This window comes from Ascaphus truei, chromosome 6 (assembly GCF_040206685.1).
Source record: "Ascaphus truei isolate aAscTru1 chromosome 6, aAscTru1.hap1, whole genome shotgun sequence".
NCBI classification, from domain to species: Eukaryota; Metazoa; Chordata; class Amphibia; order Anura; family Ascaphidae; genus Ascaphus; species Ascaphus truei.
Genome location: NC_134488.1, coordinates 43264819 through 43283499, shown reverse-complemented (window position 1 = coordinate 43283499; position 18681 = coordinate 43264819). Strand labels below are relative to the sequence as shown.

Here is an 18681-nt window from a genome sequence, read left to right as displayed (position 1 = left end):
CAGTATTGCACTATGATCTTATCCTCTTGTCTCCCCTGCATGTCCTAATCATCCTGCTGTTGAGGTACCTGCTGTCCACTGGACCAGACCAACATCCATTGGACATTTCTAATCATCCATTGAACTTTTATATCTCCCATTTGGACTCTAAGGCGCCGGTCTGTATTGTTTTCTTTTTACCATTTCTAAGTCGTACATGTTCCATAATACGAACTTCTAAACAACATGTAGTTCGTGCAACATACAGTACTGCTTACCGCAGGTGAGAAGGTAAATAACCAATGAGTTTTTACAATGGATAAAGTGGTGAATTTGGAAGGTTGCATCGGTAACCGTGAACTGAAAAGTTTTGGACGGTGTCATAAATGTACAAATGTTACAGGAACCCCACCTACAGTATACGACCCTCTGGGCGATTGAGTGGGTTTATGTATTTGAGATGAGAAAAGGCTGGGTGATAAAGAATTAGAGATAGTTTTAGCCCTCCTGAAAACCACATTAGGGTCAGTCTGTAATTCTGGTCCCCAAATGGGGTCCAGGCGCAGGAGGTCCCAATGTTTTTTCACGATTTGTTTTATTTGGTTAGCCTGCTGGCTAAACCGGGTAATGGATAATGGGCCCCGGAAAGTAGAGGCATGCTTAGGTTTCTAATTAGTAGTGATTCTCTTTCCATGTCACTCACCTCCCACCCCAAGTTGCAAGAAAGTGCAGGACACAGGTGCATCAGCAAGTGCATTTAGAGAGAGGAGAGCGGAGAGAGGAGAGAGGAGAGAGAGAGATATGGGGAGAGAGAGGGGGTGGAGAGAGAGGGGGATGGAGAGAGGGGGGGATGGAGAGAGGGGGGGATGGAGAGAGATGGAGAGAGAGAGGGGGATGGAGAGAGAGGGGGATGGAGAGAGAGAGGGGGATGGAGAGAGAGAGGGGGATGGAGAGAGAGATAAGGGGATGGAGAGAGATGGAGAGATGTCCATGTGTAAGGCACCCAGGAGAGGTTTCTAACCAGGCAGAGCTGTGAAGAAGCGCTCGCCAAGCCTTGGGAGAAAGGCAAAGAATATATATACGAGGAAATGAGAGGGATGTTAAAACCCTGCACCCAGTGGGAAGACCAAGTCAAGGACTTCACAGCAGACTGCTGGTGTGGGATTTGGTTTTCTGTGGGATCTGGTGTAAGGATCCAGTTGTCAGTGATCTGAAGTCGGCAAAGTGATGTTAGTGCGCTGATGAGAGTTAGGCTTTGTTTATATGGCTTGTTTCCTAAGTGGCCAGGTGTGACTTTATGTTTTGTTTCTATTAAAACACGCTCATTTTCACTGTGGCGGGCTAAGCTTTATCATGATGTAGTTCCTATTCAAATGGATGGGCTGTGCTGAAGCTTAGTGAATATGGATCGAAGAATAATATCCGGTCTCTATATAGCCTGATTACCTAAGCCAGGTCCCAAGTGGCCTCTGCTGCGCGCGCTACGATGTGCGCGCCAGACACCAGAGCACAGCCCTCTATGGGGCAGGCCCCAGTTGCCATGTGTGGGTGCGCAAAGTGTGAGGCCGTGTCCGCTGGCAGAGAAGACAAGAAAGGCAGGGCAGACAGTGTGGACCAATAGGAGTGCAGGTAGTGTAGACCAGGAGAGCGCAAACTTTTTTCCCTGACCTCCCCTGCTGGCAGTTCCCCTCTCTCCGCGCCCCCCCCCTCTTACCTTTGCTTAGGTGGCGGCATCATGGCATCACATTGCCATGGCAACGTGATGTCACATGACCTTAAAGCGTCATTTGACGCTGCGTTGCCATGGCGACGTATGTAATAAGGCGCCGGAGCCAAGGTAAGTGAGGTTTACAGAGGCATTTGCTGCTGCCCCGGCACTTAATTTAAGTGCCTTCATAAAGCGCCCGGGGCCTCTGTAAACCCAGCGCCTCACGCAGACAGTCTCACGCCCCTCAGTTTGCGCACCGCTGGTGTAGACCAATGGCAGTGAAGTGCTGTGCTTTGACGTCGTGGCCGCACCACCCCCTCACAAATGGGTGTGCCCCCCCATGCATCCCATCACTCCACATAGACCGCAGATCACGACTTTCAACTGTGCACGTGCCACCAGGCGCTCAGACGTGTGTGCCATCGTGGCCACTGGAGTTGTAGCCTAAGGCTTTGGTCCCGCTGCGGCCGGCGGCGCGCATGGCCGCGGGCCACCAGCTTCTTGTCCCCGTTCTAGATGCTCCCGCTGGCTCCTTCCGGCGTGGCTGACTGCGTGCTGTGACGCATCAGCTAGCTGGAGCTACAAGGAGCTTGTGATTTTGGCCACTGTCGCATTACGTGGCATCCCAGCAGCCAATCCGATTCCCCCCTCTGCTCCGATCCCTGTTCCGATTTCCCCCTTCAGCTCCGATCCCCGTTCTGATTTCCCCCTTGCTCCAATTCACCCCCCCACCCCACGTGTGTATTTGCCTGTGTGTGGAGGGGAGCAGGGAAGGAGCTGCGGATGTGTGTCCTGGTTTTTTTTGTTAACTTTTGGCCGGCTCAGAGGAGGGTTGGGTGATGTGCGCGAGAGACAGAAAATGTGTATCTCCCGCTCCCTACAGACCACAAGTAGCGGTCAATTGCCTGTCAGCGCGCCGCCTGTCTGCAGTGCGGGCGTGCTGACTGAGGGAGTGGAGCCTAAGGCTGAGGACCCGTTGCCACCAGCCCCTTACTTCCAGTCTGCCTGTCCCCGCTGCCTCCTTCTGAAGTGGCTCACTGCGTGCTGTGACGTGTCAGCTGGCCAGAACTACAAGGCTCTGGTGTTTTGCAGCGGTGATGCGTCACATGGTGTTGCTGTGAGCCAATGAGGAGGGGAGCTGTCTGGAGCTATGGGAGGGAGGCAAGTATGTATGGCAACCGTGCATAGCTCGCTCTCCTCTTCTCTCCCCCCCACCCCCCTCTGGTGCCCGTTTCACAGGCTGACCCTGCCCACTGCGGCTCCGGGAGGTGGGGAGCAACCCCAAAAAACAGAGGGACAGAGCGGCAGCACTCACCGGCAGACGGGCACCGCAATACGTCACCTCCCGGCCTGACCCTGCACCTCGTGACGCGCTGTCACCGAGGCCTCCGGGGCTGTGAGTGTGGAGAGACGGCAGCACCGGAGGCCCAGGAGGAGAGAGAGAGAGAGAGGCCTCACACCCGGCTATACCGCTCACACACCGGGGTGGGACCACTCGCAAGGCGGCCGTGCGGGCGCATGCAGCGCGACCTTAGCCTATAAGAGGTGACGGACTACCACGGGACTCTGCCTTGTTAAAAAAATAATCAAATATATACATTAAGCCAGTGGGTGTTGTATCTGGCCTGTGAAATCACAATGAACATAGCCTGGTGGCAGATAAGGAGCATCAGATAGCTATAAAGTTTACACAGACAAGGGAAATCGCTTGACACGAGAAGAAAGCAAGAACGCTGTAGAAGGAGAAAGAGGCGTAAAGAATTGAGGACCTCATAAGCTATTAAAGAAAAGTGGGGGGGGGAGATAGAAAGCAAGAAGAGGGGGGAAGAACTAATGTAAGAGTTAATGTAAGTTAAAGTTTTTAATTAAAAAAAAACCTCCAACCTGTAATTTCGCCCCCCTATAATATATCACCTTTACCTTACCGTATGTTATACGTCACCCGTGTGTTTCTCTGTTTTGTCTACTACTTTTTCTTTTTCCCCCTTGGTTGTTATTCCCCACGTTTTTTCCCCACCTCCCTCCCTCTCCAGACGTGTGATTTTTTGTTTAGCCCTCTTTTTTCATGTTAGGCTCCCTCCTATCCTACAATAGGGTTGGCTCATGTTAGACATTTATTGTTTCAATACATTACTGTTAGTTTTCTATTGATGTATTTGACTTATTTTTTCAATTTTTGAGTGCTGGGAACCATCATATCTATTTTGTAATTTTGACTGGGTTTCATGCTACTATATAATGTCCAGTTAGATTGTAAGCTCCCCAAATATTTACTTATGTATTATGCACTTTCTTTCCTTGCCCTATATTATTGTATATTATCTCTGTAAACTGGTGCATACAGTACATGGTTGGTAAAACAAAAAAACAAACCAGTAAAACAAAAAAATACACTTTGCTTCAAGTAATCAGAGAGAAGATGGGACAGTACATGATTTCTCTGACTATCTGGTGATAAACACCAGGCCCTGGAGTGGAAGAAACACTATTGACCATGCTGAGTGTAACACCTGTGTTTTTAAAAGTCACTCTTCCAAAACCAGTTGTACTTGAATATTCAGATTGTTCAAAGGCAAGCCTGACTTCCTCCCAATTTGTCGTTTTTAAGATTAATGACAGCAACATAGTTTAGGGAAAGGCAGGAATTATCACATACTGCAAGAGTAGAATAACACTGATGAAAAGAAAATCTGAATGTATACATTTTTTTTTTTACACAGGGAGCAGGTAGGTGAAAATGTAGCTTTAACGGGATTGAAACTATATAGGAAACCCAATTCTATAATTTGTTTAATGTTGCTATATGGGACTGCCATTTTAATCTGGGTTTGCAGAGTTATTTTTTAATATAAAAATCACTTGGCAACAATTATGATTTAACGGGGTTGGTCAATAGCTGAGTGGCTGGTCATTCTTACTTCTATATCATTGCCACGGGAGACCAGGCAGTATACAACTTTTTATACCAGGATCATTCATTGAGCAAAATAGGTAATGAAATAAATTGTAGTTTTATTCACTTAAATAGGCATACACACAGTGGAACACAGACTACAGGCAAAAAGACACACTTACTTGGGAACTGGGGTACAAATCTAGACTTTTCTAGTTGCAGGGAAATCCTAAATAAGGGTCATCTGACCGGGACTTAGCCCGCAATGTCCTGGAACTGAAATCAACCTGCAGTTCCAGATGCCACCGCTCCCCTCTTTCTAGAAGACTGGAGATTACTTGCCGGACACACAGCTTAGAATCTACCAATCTCATTGGCTCAGGGGTTTATAATACTTCTGAGTTTAATTCACAAAACCCTGCAGCCAATCCGGACGTAGGAGTTTCCTAACCCGCCAATCAGTGCAATGCTGGTCTTTGTGAAGCCAGCAAGCGGGGGTCCTGAATCAACCAAGGGGCATGGGCAACTTGGCACCTCTGCCCGTTTCCCGCAATGCCACCTGCGGTGACAGGCTCCTCCAAGTCTGACAGAACAACTGGCCGACAGGATTTGAGTGCCAGCCTGTTCCTGCTGCCCATCTGATTTTCACACCACAGACATCCTCTGTGGCTTTCATCTCCGATGTCCTGTTCAGACTTACCAAGTTGGTAGCCCAGTGGCCTGTCAGAACATTTGGTTCTGACAGTCCCAGCTCATTTACTGTGCACAAAGCATTTATGTACTTAACGCACTTTGTTAATAAAATATAAACTTTTAAAAACCTAAGTCTTTCTGGTATGGGGAATAGAATAAAATGCTCCACTTTACTTTTCACTAGCCATATTCCAAACACACTATTGCTTAGCCTTAGTATAAGGGCCGCCAACACAAATCATAGGGCCCAGAACAAAGGAAAGGAGCAGTCCTCCCCCCCCCCAACCCATAGCGCACCTACCACGGAAAAACCTTTACTTTACTGTTTTCTTGTTATTGTAATACTGAAAAAAACATTACAATGCAATCTGTATATTTTAATATTTTCAACAAAAGACAAAGATATTGTCACGGTAGCTTTGTGTCAGGGTTATAATGCACACCAGGTTACAATAATAACCTCTCTTATCTCTGGGTTGAATCGAATAAGACGTGCGGTATAATAAAGAGATTTTATTCCTTAAAGATAGGTGGACACACAGAATATACAAATAACAGAAAATATATTAATCACTTACATGGGGAAGTTGCCAAGATGAAGCAATCTGCAGACTGGCAATTCATCTAACAGGATACAACAGGAACCAATACGAACAACAACTTGGAATAGAGCTTACTCTTTTATGGAGTTCTGCTCCTATTCCCTACCATTGGGTTGCAGGGATTGGATCACAATCCCTGGACCCAATGAACCAGTGACACCTCACATGGGAAAAAGTAATGTACCTCCCCACAGGGGGTTGGCACTCCTCTAGTCAGAGACACATTTCCTTAGCCCCACTCTAAAAAGCTGGCGCCTCCAAGTCTGCCAGATGGGGATTTGACAGGAATACTCTGACTTTAAGTGTGACTTATAGCACCTCATGTGAATAGCAATGTCCTGCTTTCTCTCCATCAGGTATACACAAACCGGGGGGATGAGCCTTTGATCAGTGGCCTTTGTGTAGACATACTGTCGCCCCCTGACCATTAACATACTATATGGGGCAGTAGTTTTCGCGGGCTTTACACTAGGCATGAAATACAGTAAACTCACAATATTTTATATACATAAAAATATTACGTTCGGTTGGGCCAAGCGGGCTACAAATTGCCATACCCTCATGTCGGAGGGGACTCTACATGGTGAGCTCACAACTCACACTTTTGAGCTCACAACTCTGTTTGGAACTATACAACATCAGTGCCACTCATTTCTATTCGGGTCTCCCTGGACGCAGGGGGGCCTCATTTACTTTACAGCAACGCAGTACAATATACTGAGACTTGTAATTGCAGTGATTTTTAATGATCTATCATTTATTATTTATTTTTACTACTATTTGTGTGTTTTTATTAAATTAAATGTGGTTTGTTTGCCTTTACCCATATGTTTTTTTGCGCTTCTTTCTCTTTTCTCTGACTCTACATGGTGGCCAATTTTGAGCTCGCTGTGACCCACCGAACCGGAGATAACAATATATCATTTAAATACCATATGTTAGACATATTGCATTTCTCCGCCATTGGAGTCAATGGCAGAACTAAACTTTACAGAGTAAACCATACTCCGTTCGGTTGATCAGAGAGAGCTGGAAATTGCCATGCAATCATGCCGGAGCGGTTACTGCATGCATGGTGGCCAAATCCCAGCCCTCTAGTCCTTACCGAACCGGAGATATGGGTTTTAGGTTTTCACACTTTCACACTTGGTGTTTTAAAACCTTTTTTCCTCCATTGCGGTCAATGGTGGCAACCCTCGTGGCGGCCGCGACCCTTTCCCGTGACCATTGCCCGTTGGACCCCTTTAGGGTTGAGTAAGGGGGACTCCCTGAGCTAGGGGCAAAAATAATTAGACCGCTAGCTGCCCCAGAACCAAAGTTACAATTTTAATATGTTTGAACTTGGCTGTGACCAAGTTCCAACGGCACTTTAGCGATCAAAAGCTCTTTCATTGAAATTGTATCCGCTTTCAGATATTGCGGTTTGGCCGGCAGCAAACTCCTTCTTGGAGAGTGGACTCGAGGAATTCCCATTGAAAGGCATTACACCATTCATTTCAATGGAGAAGTTCCGCTCATCCTCTCGGGCACCATCTGCTGGTCTTCTTCGATATCGGGCTAAAATCTCCATAGACTTTCATGGAGCTCCAATGGCGACCTATGGGACTGCTGCAAATGGGGATTAAAAAGGCGGGAAGGGGAACAAGGCCATAAACCTGTAAACACAATTAACCCTTTCCCTCCCGACCAGATCCCAGCGTATATGTGTTTGGTGCATACACTGTAAGGGGAGAAATATATGTAACCAGGGGCATACATTTTGGTATGGAGGCAGGGGCATAAAAACACACAACCATAATGATGGTTAACCCCTCGCCTCCCACACGAGGGTAGGGGTGGCCATCTGGGGTGTAATCCCTTTTTTACCGGGCCAGCCACCTCCTCTCGTGACAGATATCCAATGTGACAAAAGGCCTGGGGGGGATTCAGTATGGGCCTGAGCAGGGGGGGCGTAGTAGGGGTGGGGGGGTGGGGAGGAGTTGGATGATCAACTTTGTTATGTCCCGGGCGGGAGGATTTGGAGGGGGAGGGAAGGGACGTGGGGGCCTGCAGCCTGTTGTACCGGACGGCAGCAGAGGAGAAACCGGAAAGGTAGGGCCGGATCCTGATGCCTCGGGCATTGCACATGGGGGAGGCCAGCAGCCTGTAACCGTGTTTGTCGGTAGCAGGGCCCAGAGGGGGGTAAGTTGGATGATCTACTTTCTTAAGCACGTGGGGTGCCTGCAGCCTGCTGTACTGCGTGGCAGCAGAGGAGGAACCTGCTCCAGATGGCCGCGGTGGACAGGGTAGTATGCTGGGAAGGTAGGGCACGGGGGCGGTTTGGTTGCTTCCTCGGTTAGGCACCGTGGTTAGGTGCTGGTTATGGAGTTGGCCCGTGGTATGGCACGTGGGGAGTCCCTCAGACGGTAGACTCAGTTAGGGCTGGTGGGGGAAACTCAGTCAGTGACACAACACACACAGGGACACAACACACAACAGTACACACTGTACACACACAATAGTACAGGGTAATACAGATACAAAAATTACAGTACAAATAAGCAGTGCTTGACAAACCAACCAAAAATCTACTCGCCACCTAGCCCCGCCCCTTCACAAATTAATTGAATAAACTCCTAGTAAGAACTAATAACAAGATTCGTTTTTTTACATAACAGTTTATTGTATTACATTTATACTTTACTACAATTACTCCTTGTTACATAGGTGTGTGTGTGTGTGTGTGTGTGTGTGTGTGTGTGTGTGTGTGTGTGTGTGTGTGTGTGTGTGTGTGTGTGTGTGTGTGTGTGTGTGTGTGTGTGTGTGTGTGTGTGTATGACTTCACTAATCGGAAAAAAAAGCCAGATGTGAATGACTAGTTTCCTGAACCCCTAACCAGTGACAGGATGCCCCTGCTTAACAATATCTAAAGCAGCAATCCCACCTGGGATCTTGCCTGATCCGCAGTCCTTCAATGTCCAGGTACCCTCATTCCCGCAATGTTATATGTTGGGTGGGAGGTGTTCCCAGCCTGTCTTCTGGGTTAGGGGGGATTCTGATGTCTCCCGTGTGAAGCTTGAGAGTCAGATCTTGAAGAAAGCAGTATAGGTTATTTTGGTGTACAGTAGGTATAGGGCAGTTAAGATAAGACAGAGAGTGTGTGGGTGAGAGACACAGAGAGACACAGAGAGAGAGAGAAACAGACAGACAGAGACACAGAGAGAGAGACACACAGGGAGAGAGAGACACACACAGGGAGAGAGAGAGACACACAGGGAGAGCGAGAGACACACAGGGAGAGAGAGAGACACACAGGGAGAGAGAGAGACACACACAGGGAGAGAGAGAGAGAGAAAGAGAGATAGACAGCGGGTGGGGGTGAGGGAGTGGATGGGTGAGGGGGTTGGTGGGTGACTGACTCTTGGGTGGGTGACACTTGGGTGAGTGACTGACTCGTGGGTGGGTGCGTGACACTTGGGTGAGTGGGTAACTATGACTGACTGTGGGTTGGTGTCTGTATTCATTCACACAGACACTCACACAGACACGCTCACACAGACACGGACACATGGGGGGGGCAACAGAGCAGGGGGGGCAATTGGAGCATTTATTTATTTATAAAATGTTTTACCAGGAAGTAATACATTGAGAGTTAAATCTCGTTTTCAAGTATGTCCTGGGCATAGAGTTAAAATGACAAATAATACATGTTACAAATACAGTTACATAAATGAACAGGGTATATATTATGTAACCCTGTTCTCCCCACCCCTCAATCTCAGATAGGGTCTATTACGGGGAACAGAATGCTGGTTACTTGGAGTGGTGTGGTGCATACCTGCTGATAAACAGTAGCCCTGAGTCTCCCGCATGATTTAGGGGATAGCAACAGGACAGGCTTCTGGGGTATAACCTGACTCGTACTCACGGGGACAGAGCCTCCATCCCTTGCAGTCCCCAGGATAAGGAAGAAATTCCTGCTTGAGAGTCTCTTTCTCTTCTTCCAAATAGATTTCAATCCCAGGAAAGAAGTATATTTAACTGTAGTTCTTTATTCACTATGCACACAGCACAGCAGTCACTCAGCAGAACTAGGGCCTGCACCCTCAGGATGTCCCTGGACTACACTCCCAGCCTGCGGGCACCAGGAGCAGTCCTAGCTCTTCCCTTACCTTCTGATAGAGTAAGGGGAACAGTCTCCCACCACTCCCCTAACGGAGGGCACACAGTGTACACTGCTCTCGGGTAGACTAGCCTCTCTCATGGTAGAGGCAACTGAGTAAATTCAGGAAGTGCAGCCCCTAAAGTACAGATCCAGTAAGAACCAGTCCCTTGCCCTTGATTGAACACCAGGCCTGATTACACTACCTTTTCTGTGACTCAATGGCTGCAGAGAGGTGGGGAAAACCCATGATCACTCCTGGCAACCTGCCCTTACCAGGGATTAATGCCAGGAGGAGGGCAGACTGATCGCCCAAACCAGCCAGGGCTACAATTATATACAAGACATTGCATGCACAGTTAAAGATAATATATAGTATGGGAGCAAGGGGGGGGAATCGGAGCAAGGGTGCAAGGGGGGCAATCACAGCTAAGGTGGCAATCGCAGCTAAGGGAGGCATGAAGGCATGGAGGCATGGGAGGTAAGGGGGAGGCAAGGGAGGCATGGGGCAGTACTAACCTTACTTGCTCCATGCAGGACTTACTTGCTCCATGCAGGATCCCCCCAAAAAGTCGGGCTTTACTTTGCAAGCTCGATAGAGCTTGGCTGCGCGCCCTCAAAAAAAAATCCTGTCAGCGCGCCAACACCAACTGGTAGGGGGATATTTTTTTTTTAATTGGGAGAGAAAAGCATGCGCTGCTTGGTGGATCGCCAGCGCACAAAATCCTGTTACCCCATGGTGACTGGGCGGCCGGGCCCCCTGACTCACCGGGCCCAGGACGCCAATCCTGGCAGACCCCCCCCCCCCCCCCCGTTGCTGCTTAGTGTGGATTCTAAGAATCTCCTCTCAACCTTATATGTATGGTTGCAGCACCTCAGAGCCCCTATACCGGTTCTAGGTGACCTGGGAATTTACTGGGTATCCCCATTAACCTAGGGACCCCTTGACTATTTCAGGGACACCTCACATCCCTATGCCCTTTTTACCTTTCTGATCTGTGCTGAAGCAGGGATCCAACCCATGAACCCCTATGCAGTTTCTGGGTGGGGTGACAGGGACATTAACTGGACATCCCCCTTAACCTAGGGACCCCTTGACTGTTTCAGGAATATCTCACACCCCTATGCCCTTTTACCTTTCTGTGCTAAAGCAGGGAACCCCTAGTGGTGAGTCACGCACGCGTTTTCAAGGGGAGATATTGCCGGGACAATGTGCCTATATGTATCCGGGAATCAAGCATGATTCTCGGGTACATTTTTGGGGTATCCAGCAACTCTGGACCCCAACTACCTAGAAACATTCTGACAACACTTTCTCCGCAAAACCCCCCTTGAAACTCATACCCCAGCAATCCCTGCTTGCTGGCAGTCCTGGAAAGGTAAAAACACATCAAATACTTTATTGTCGCACAATACATTTGATGCATTACACAGTACTGGGCTCAAGAGCTGACTCTTCTTGAACACTTATTACGGATCAGGGGTAACCAAACAGGCTTAAACCTTTATTTGAGAGCCTGGTTACCCCCCTGCCCCCCCACCGTCACAATCATCCATGCCTGGGGGTCCCTCGAACAATTAGTTGTAACCCAACACCTTTTAAATCTCTGAGGCGGCACCTGCCTTCCCTATAAATATTTCAGAAAGAGTCGGGTTTCCAGAAGAAGCACAAGCGAACGCTGCTAATACGGACAGGACCTCACTGACAGGTAGCAATTTAACCATCATTACTTTCTTAGTAATACTGTCTATTTCTGTTATCCCATTCGCTGCCGGGTGTGCAGTTAAAATAATATTTCCAATGCTTCGCCGATCATATAATAATGAGTTTCATTACAATGGGGGACCTTTAATGACTGTATCATGGGAAGCCACCTCCAGTCCTCAAGAGCTACCAACAGGTCAGGTTTTCAGGATATCCCTGCTTCATGACGGGTGGCTCATTCTTCAGCACAGGTGGCTCAGTCGAAGACCAAGCCACTGATTGAGCCACCTGTGCTGAAGCCGGGATATCCTGAAAACCTGACCCGTTGGTAGCTCTTTTTGGTAAGGGTTTTCTTACTGCAGATATAATGTATCTCTGACCCTTGATGATATATTAACATGATGGGATTTAACTGTACAGTCATTTTATTTAAATTCCACTATATTGATGTTTGTTACAGAGGAGCATGGATGAATCATTTTCAGCTCCAAAGTTACCATACAATGGGCTTCTGAATAGATGAGCAAATAGGAAGAATACTATACAACAATAGTTAAAGTTGCCAGGATGCTATTTTACGAGTTAAAAAAAAAAATGATGATGAAGTAGCTAAAGCATAATTGGCTCCAAAAGTTCTAGCAAAATACTTTATGCAGACAGACTCAGACCTCTCTATTTCTAAATAGTGTCCGATTGCTCAACTGGCTCAATTGAAACCTACAGAATGTGGTCTGGTCGCTTGGCCAGTTTGTCGTGATCGCCTGGTTCCCCCGACTGCAGTTAAACCGTCTCTCTCGCTGTCTCTGTGTCTCTCTCGGTGTCTCCCTCTGTCTCTCCCCCTCTCTCTAAAAAAAAAAGTGCAATCGCAAGAGGCACCAAAAAGTGGTGGGTCTTTAATGTTGAGAAACCCTCTCTAATAGCGCGTCTGAGATCAGATGCATTGTAAGGAACCCCAACCCTCTCTAATAGTGTGTCTGAGATCAGATGCATTGTAAGGAACCCCAACCTTCTCTAATAGCGTGTCTGAGATCAGATGCATTGTAAGGAACCCCAACCCTCTCTAATAGCGCGTCTGAGATCAGGTGCATTGTAAACTCTTCTGTATTTGGTACATTATTCAAATGACCTAAAAATTGCAGGGAAACCTTTTAAGGATGTCCAGGGAACCCAAGGGTACCTAGGAACCCTGGTTGAAAAATACTGCCTTAGCGGTTAGTCGTTGAGGTAATGAAAGGGGGTAAGGAGTGTATTTTCATATTATTCATTAATTTTTTTTGGATTATAGTTTACCATGGATTGCACAATTGGACTATCTACAGTATGCCCACATTGAGAGGACATAGGTATTCACAGTGACAATCAGCCGATTTATTTATGTTTTAAAATATATTTTCAATGTTCTGATTTGGCTAATAGGAATATAGGGCATTAGTCTAGAGGGGTGGGGGGTAGTAGTTTTGGGGTGGGTGAAGCGGGTACATCATTTAGTTTGGTCTATCCTGCCCCTTGATGATGTAGATAACCGAACATCATTATCTACGTCACGAGGGGAACACTATTGGGCCATATTGGGCCATAAAGGGGATTAGAAAGGACATTTAAATGATTTAATTGCCCTGTCCAAACCCCCTTGATAACAAAAATGACCAAATACTGGCCTATAGTATTCCCCCTAATGACGTAGATATCAATATTCGGTCATCAAGGGGCAGGACAGATATGAAGACTACTTCCGAGCTGCTCTTGGGCGACACAGAGAGACCGCTTCTCTCCCGGACTCCTCTGCCCAGCTCTTCCAGACTGGTGGCTGACCCAGCAGGACAAACATGTGTGCGTGCGTGCGTGCATGCACACACACACACATCTATACAAACACAAACACCTAGGCAATAAATGGCAGATGAGGTTTAATACAGATAAATGTAAGGTTATGCATTTGGGAAGCAAGAATAAACAGGCGACTTACAAATTAAATGTGGATAAATTGAGGGAATTCTTGATGGAGAAGGATTTAGGAGTGCTTGTAGACAGCAGGCTTAGCAATAGTGCCCAAAGTCATGCAGTAGCTGCAAAGGCAAACAAGATCTTATCTTGCATTAAACGGGCAATGGATGGAAGGGAAGTAAACATAATTATGCCCCTTTACAAAGCACTAGTAAGACCACACCTTGAATATGGAGTACAATTTTAGACACCAATCCTTAGAAAACACGTTCTGGAACTAGAGAGAGTGCAGAGAAGAGCCACCAGATTAATAAAGGGGATGGACAATCTAACATATGAGGAGAGACTAGCTAAATTAGATTTTATACATTAGAAAAGAGGCGACTAAGAGGGGATATGATAACCAGTGTTCGACAATCCTAGACATTTACACGCCCTGGGCGGGTGGATTTAACCCCCAGGCGAGTAAATATTGGCCCAAGCAGCGCCACGTGCGTTTTTTTTAAATTACCCCCGCTCACGCTGAAATTTCCCTGCTCGCGCTGGCTGAAAAAAAAAAAACTCCCTACCTGACAGCTGATTGGCGCGCGCTCCCAGGCTTTGTGGGCGCGCGGCCAGGCTCTATATGAGCTCGCCCCCAATGAGCGGCCATTCTTTCTGGCCGGAGATCTGTTGGAGAGTAAGTACTCTCCAATCCTCCGTCTTGCGGCCCCTCTGCTCCTTCCCTGCAAGTCCCCTTACGCCTTCCCTGCAAGCCCCCTTACTCCCCGCACGAGGCAGGTGTTCCCCCTTCTCGCCCTGTCCCCGCGTCCCGCTGATTGCAGTCGGGGTGTTCCCCTTCTCGCCCTGTCCCCGCGGGATGTCCCCGCGTCCCGCTGATTGCAGGGGGGGTTCCCCCTTCTCGCCTTGTCCCCGCGGGACGTCCCCGCGTCCCGCTGATTGCAGTGGGGGTTCCCCCTTCTCGCCCTGTCCCCGCATCCTGCTGATTGCAGTGGGGGTTCCCCCTTCTCGCCCTGTCCCCGCGGGACGTCCCCGCGTGCCGCTGATTGCAGTGGGGGTGTTCCCCCTTCTCGCCCTGTCCCGGCATCTCCGGGCTGGAGATGGTCATGGGGGGGGGGATTGGTTGGGTGGCGAGCGGGGCAGTGGTGGTGCTCGGTCCCGCTGCCTTTCCTCTGTGTGTGTATGTATGCGTGTGTGTGTGTGTGTGTGTGTGTGTGTGTGTATATGTGGGAGTGTGTGTATATATGTGGGAGTTTGTGTATATATGTGGGAGTGTGTGTATATATGTGGGAGTGTGTGTATATATGTGGGAGTGTGTGTATATATGTGGGAGTGTGTGTATATATGTGTGGGAGTGTGTGTATATATGTGTGGGAGTGTGTGTATATATGTGGGAGTGTGTGTATATATGTGGTAGTGTGTGTATATATGTGGGAGTGTGTGTATATATGTAGGAGTGTGTGTATATATGGGGGAGTGTGTGTATATATATATATGGGAGTGTGTGTATATATGGGAGTGTGTGTATATATGGGAGTGTGTGTATATATGGGAGTGTGTGTGTGTGTATATGGGCGTGTGTGTGTGTATATATGGGCGTGTGTGTGTATATATGGGAGTGTGCATGTGTGTATATATGTGTGTGTGAATATATTGTCTTGTATGTCTTTATTTATGTATGTATATATTTATATATATATGGGAGAATGTGTATGGGAGTATGTGTGTGACATCAGAGGTACCCCCCCCCCATCAGTCACCTGCCCCGGTCAGTCAGTCACCCCTGCCCCGGTCAGTCAGTCACCCCTGCCCCGGTCAGTCAGTCACCCCTGCCCCGGTCAGTCAGTCACCCCTGCCCCGGTCAGTCAGTCACCCCTGCCCCGGTCAGTCAGTCACCCCTGCCCCGGTCAGTCAGTCACCCCTGCCCCGGGCAGTCAGTCACCCCTGCCCTGGTCAGTCAGTCACCCCTGCCCCGGTCAGTCAGTCACCCCTGCCCCGGTCAGTCAGTCACCCCTGCCCCGGTCAGTCAGTCACCCCTGCCCCGGTCAGTCAGTCACCCCTGCCCCGGTCAGTCAGTCACCCCTGCCCGGTCAGTCAGTCACCCCTGCCCCCCTCTCTGTGGTCTCTCCCCTCTCTCTGGTCTCTCCCCGTCTCCCCTCTCTCTGGTCTCCCCCGTCTCCCCTCTCTCTGGTCTCTCCCCGTCTCCCCTCTCTCTGGTCTCTCCCCGTCTCCCCTCTCTCTGGTCTCCCCCCGTCTCTCCTCTCTCTGGTCTCCCCCCGTCTCCCCTCTCTCTGGTCTCCCCCCGTCTCTCCTCTCTCTGGTCTCCCCCCATCTCCCCTCTCTCTGGTCTCTTTCTCTCCCCTCTCTCTTTCTCTCCCCCCTCTGTCTCCTTCTCTCTCCTGTCTCTTTTTCTCTCTCCCTCCTCTGTCTCTTTTTCTCTCTCCCTCCTCTATCTCTTTTTCTCTCTCCCTCCTCTGTCTCTTTTTTCTCTCCCTCCTCTGTCTCTTTTTCTCTCTCCCTCCTCTGTCTCTTTTTTCTCTCTCTCTCTCCTCTCTCTTTCCTCTCTTTCTTCTCTCTCTCTCCTCTCTTTCTTCTCTCTCTCTCATCTCTTTCTTCTCTCTCTCTCTCTCTCTCTTCCTCTCTCTCCCTCTCTCTCCCTCTCTTCCTCTCTCTCCCTCTCTTCCTCTCTCTCTCCCTCTCTTCCTCTCTCTCCCTCTCTTCCTCTCTCTCCCTCTATTCCTCTCTCTCCCTCTCTCTCCCTCTCTTCCTCTCTCTTCCTCTCCCTCTCTTCCTCTCTCTCCCTCTCTTCCTCTCTCCCTCTCTTCCTCTCTCTCTCCCTCTCTTCCTCTCTCTCTCCCTCTCTTCCTCTCTCTTCCTCCCTTCCTCTCTCTCCCTCTCTCTCCCTCTCTTCCTCTCTCTCCCTCTCTTCCTCTCCCTCTCCCTCTCTTCCTCTCCCTCCCTCTCTCTCCCCCTCTCTGTATCTGGATATCTTATTTACCCTATATATCTTAACTGTCCTATACCTACACGAAAATAACTTATACTGCTTTCTTCCAGGTCTGACTCAAGCTTCACACAGAAGACATCGGAACCCCCCCTAACCCAGAAGACAGGTAGGGAACACATCCCCTCCAACTTATAACATTGCGAGAATGAGGTACCTGGACATTGAGGGACTGCGGATCAGGTAAAATCCCAGGCGGGATTGCTGCTTTAGATATTGTGAAGCGGGGACATCCAGACACTGGTTAAGGGGTTCAGGAAACTAGTCATTCACCTGTGGCTTTTATTTCTAGATCCGACATTTACACACTTACACACACACTTACACACACACTTACACACACACTTACACACACACTTATACACACACACACACACACACGTAACAAGGACTAATTGTAGTATAATGTAATAAATACATTTGTCAAAAACGAATGTTCTGACTAGGAATTTATTAAATGTATTTTATTTATATTTTTTATTTTAAAGCGGGGTTGGGGGCGGGACTAGGGGTGGGGTTGGGGGCGGGACTAGGAGTTGGGGCGTGGCTAGGGGCGGGGTTGGGGGCGGGACTAGGTGGCGAGTAGATTTTTTGGTTGGGCGAGTAGATTTTTGGGTGATTTGTCGAACACTGATGATAACTATATACAAATATATTCGGGGACAGTACAATGAGCTTTCAAATTAACTATTCATCCCCAAGGGCAGTACAGAGGACTCGGGGTCATCCCTTAAGGTTGGAGGAAAGGAGATTTCACCAGCAACAAAGGAAAGGGTTCTTTACAGTGAGGGCAGTTACAGTGTGGGATTCATTACCCATGGAGACTGTGATGGCAGATACAATAGATTTGTTAAAAAAAAAGTTGGACTTCTTGTTGGAAAGTAAAGTTATACAGGGATACACATATACCAAATAAGTAAACATGGGAAAGGTGTTGATTCAGGGATTAATCCGATTGCCAATTCTTGGAGTCAGGAAGGAATTTATTTTCCCCTTATGAGATATCATTGGATGATATGACACTGGGGTTTTTTGTTTGCTTTCTCTGGATCAAAAATTAATTATAGATATAGGATAAAGTATCTGTTGTCTAAATGTAGCATAGGTTGAACTTGATGGATACATGTCTTTTTTTATTACCTCATCTACTATGTATGTAACTATGTATATACGTACACCACTTCACTGCCATCACACCTGGCCCCTCTGCCAGTAATGCGTTCACCTTTTTATAGACATTTCCACAACAATCACAAATTAATAACCAAGGACAAATATACAGTGTTGGCATTTAAAGACCATCAATTAGGAATGAAGCTGGGTTTGATCATTTCTATGTTTCTCGCCGCCGCAGGGACAGAGATCAGAAGGCCAGACATGGAGTGTATTTTGGCTAAAGAGGCCACGTACGAAAGTGATTTTGATGGCAGACGGTTCCTGGACACTTATTATCATGGAGATTTAGCCACGACAGACCAAGGGATGATCTTTTCACTCGAAAATCTGCATCGATTTTTCGCTAGGGGTATGTCCTTACCTTTTATATTTCCAGGGCAGGGATGGGTTAATTTATGTGGTTCCAACAAAAGTTTAACCCCCACCTGCCAGAGAGACCTGCCATACAGTAGATTCCCAATCTTTTCAAACTCAAGTCTCCCAAAAGCATTTGTTTTGTCTTTTGGGGTCACTCTTCCGTATTTGGTGCTTAATAAATAACCAATGGTTGGGTCCTCACACAATCCCATGTAATAGCATAAGAATTCCACAGGGTGGGCTATATTAAGTGAGGCATCATTGGAAGAACACAGACATTCTTTGTACCGGTCACTCTTCCTCTCTTTGTGGGTCTTGCAACAGTGTTAGAGAATCAGCAAATACTCGTGTAGATTTACACAATATTTGGCGTGCAAATGCCCATATTTTAATGATCAACTTCAAAATAAAGAAAATATGTAATGCTCTTCAACTGCGGACACGTTCCTTAAGAATATTACTTGAGTGTGTGAGGGACA

General features: G+C 47.8%; 1 protein-coding gene across 1 annotated transcript in view; it reads left to right on the top strand.

The window, feature by feature from the left end:
* LOC142496938 (nicotinamide N-methyltransferase-like) overlaps positions 1-18681 on the top strand; it is a 68805-nt gene that overhangs the window by 47081 nt on the left and 3043 nt on the right. Inside the window, exon 2 of the mRNA XM_075604053.1 lies at positions 18024-18194. Within this exon, the coding sequence (XP_075460168.1) occupies positions 18047-18194 (148 nt within the window). The 5' untranslated portion in view covers positions 18024-18046. The remainder of the gene's footprint in view (positions 1-18023; positions 18195-18681) is intronic.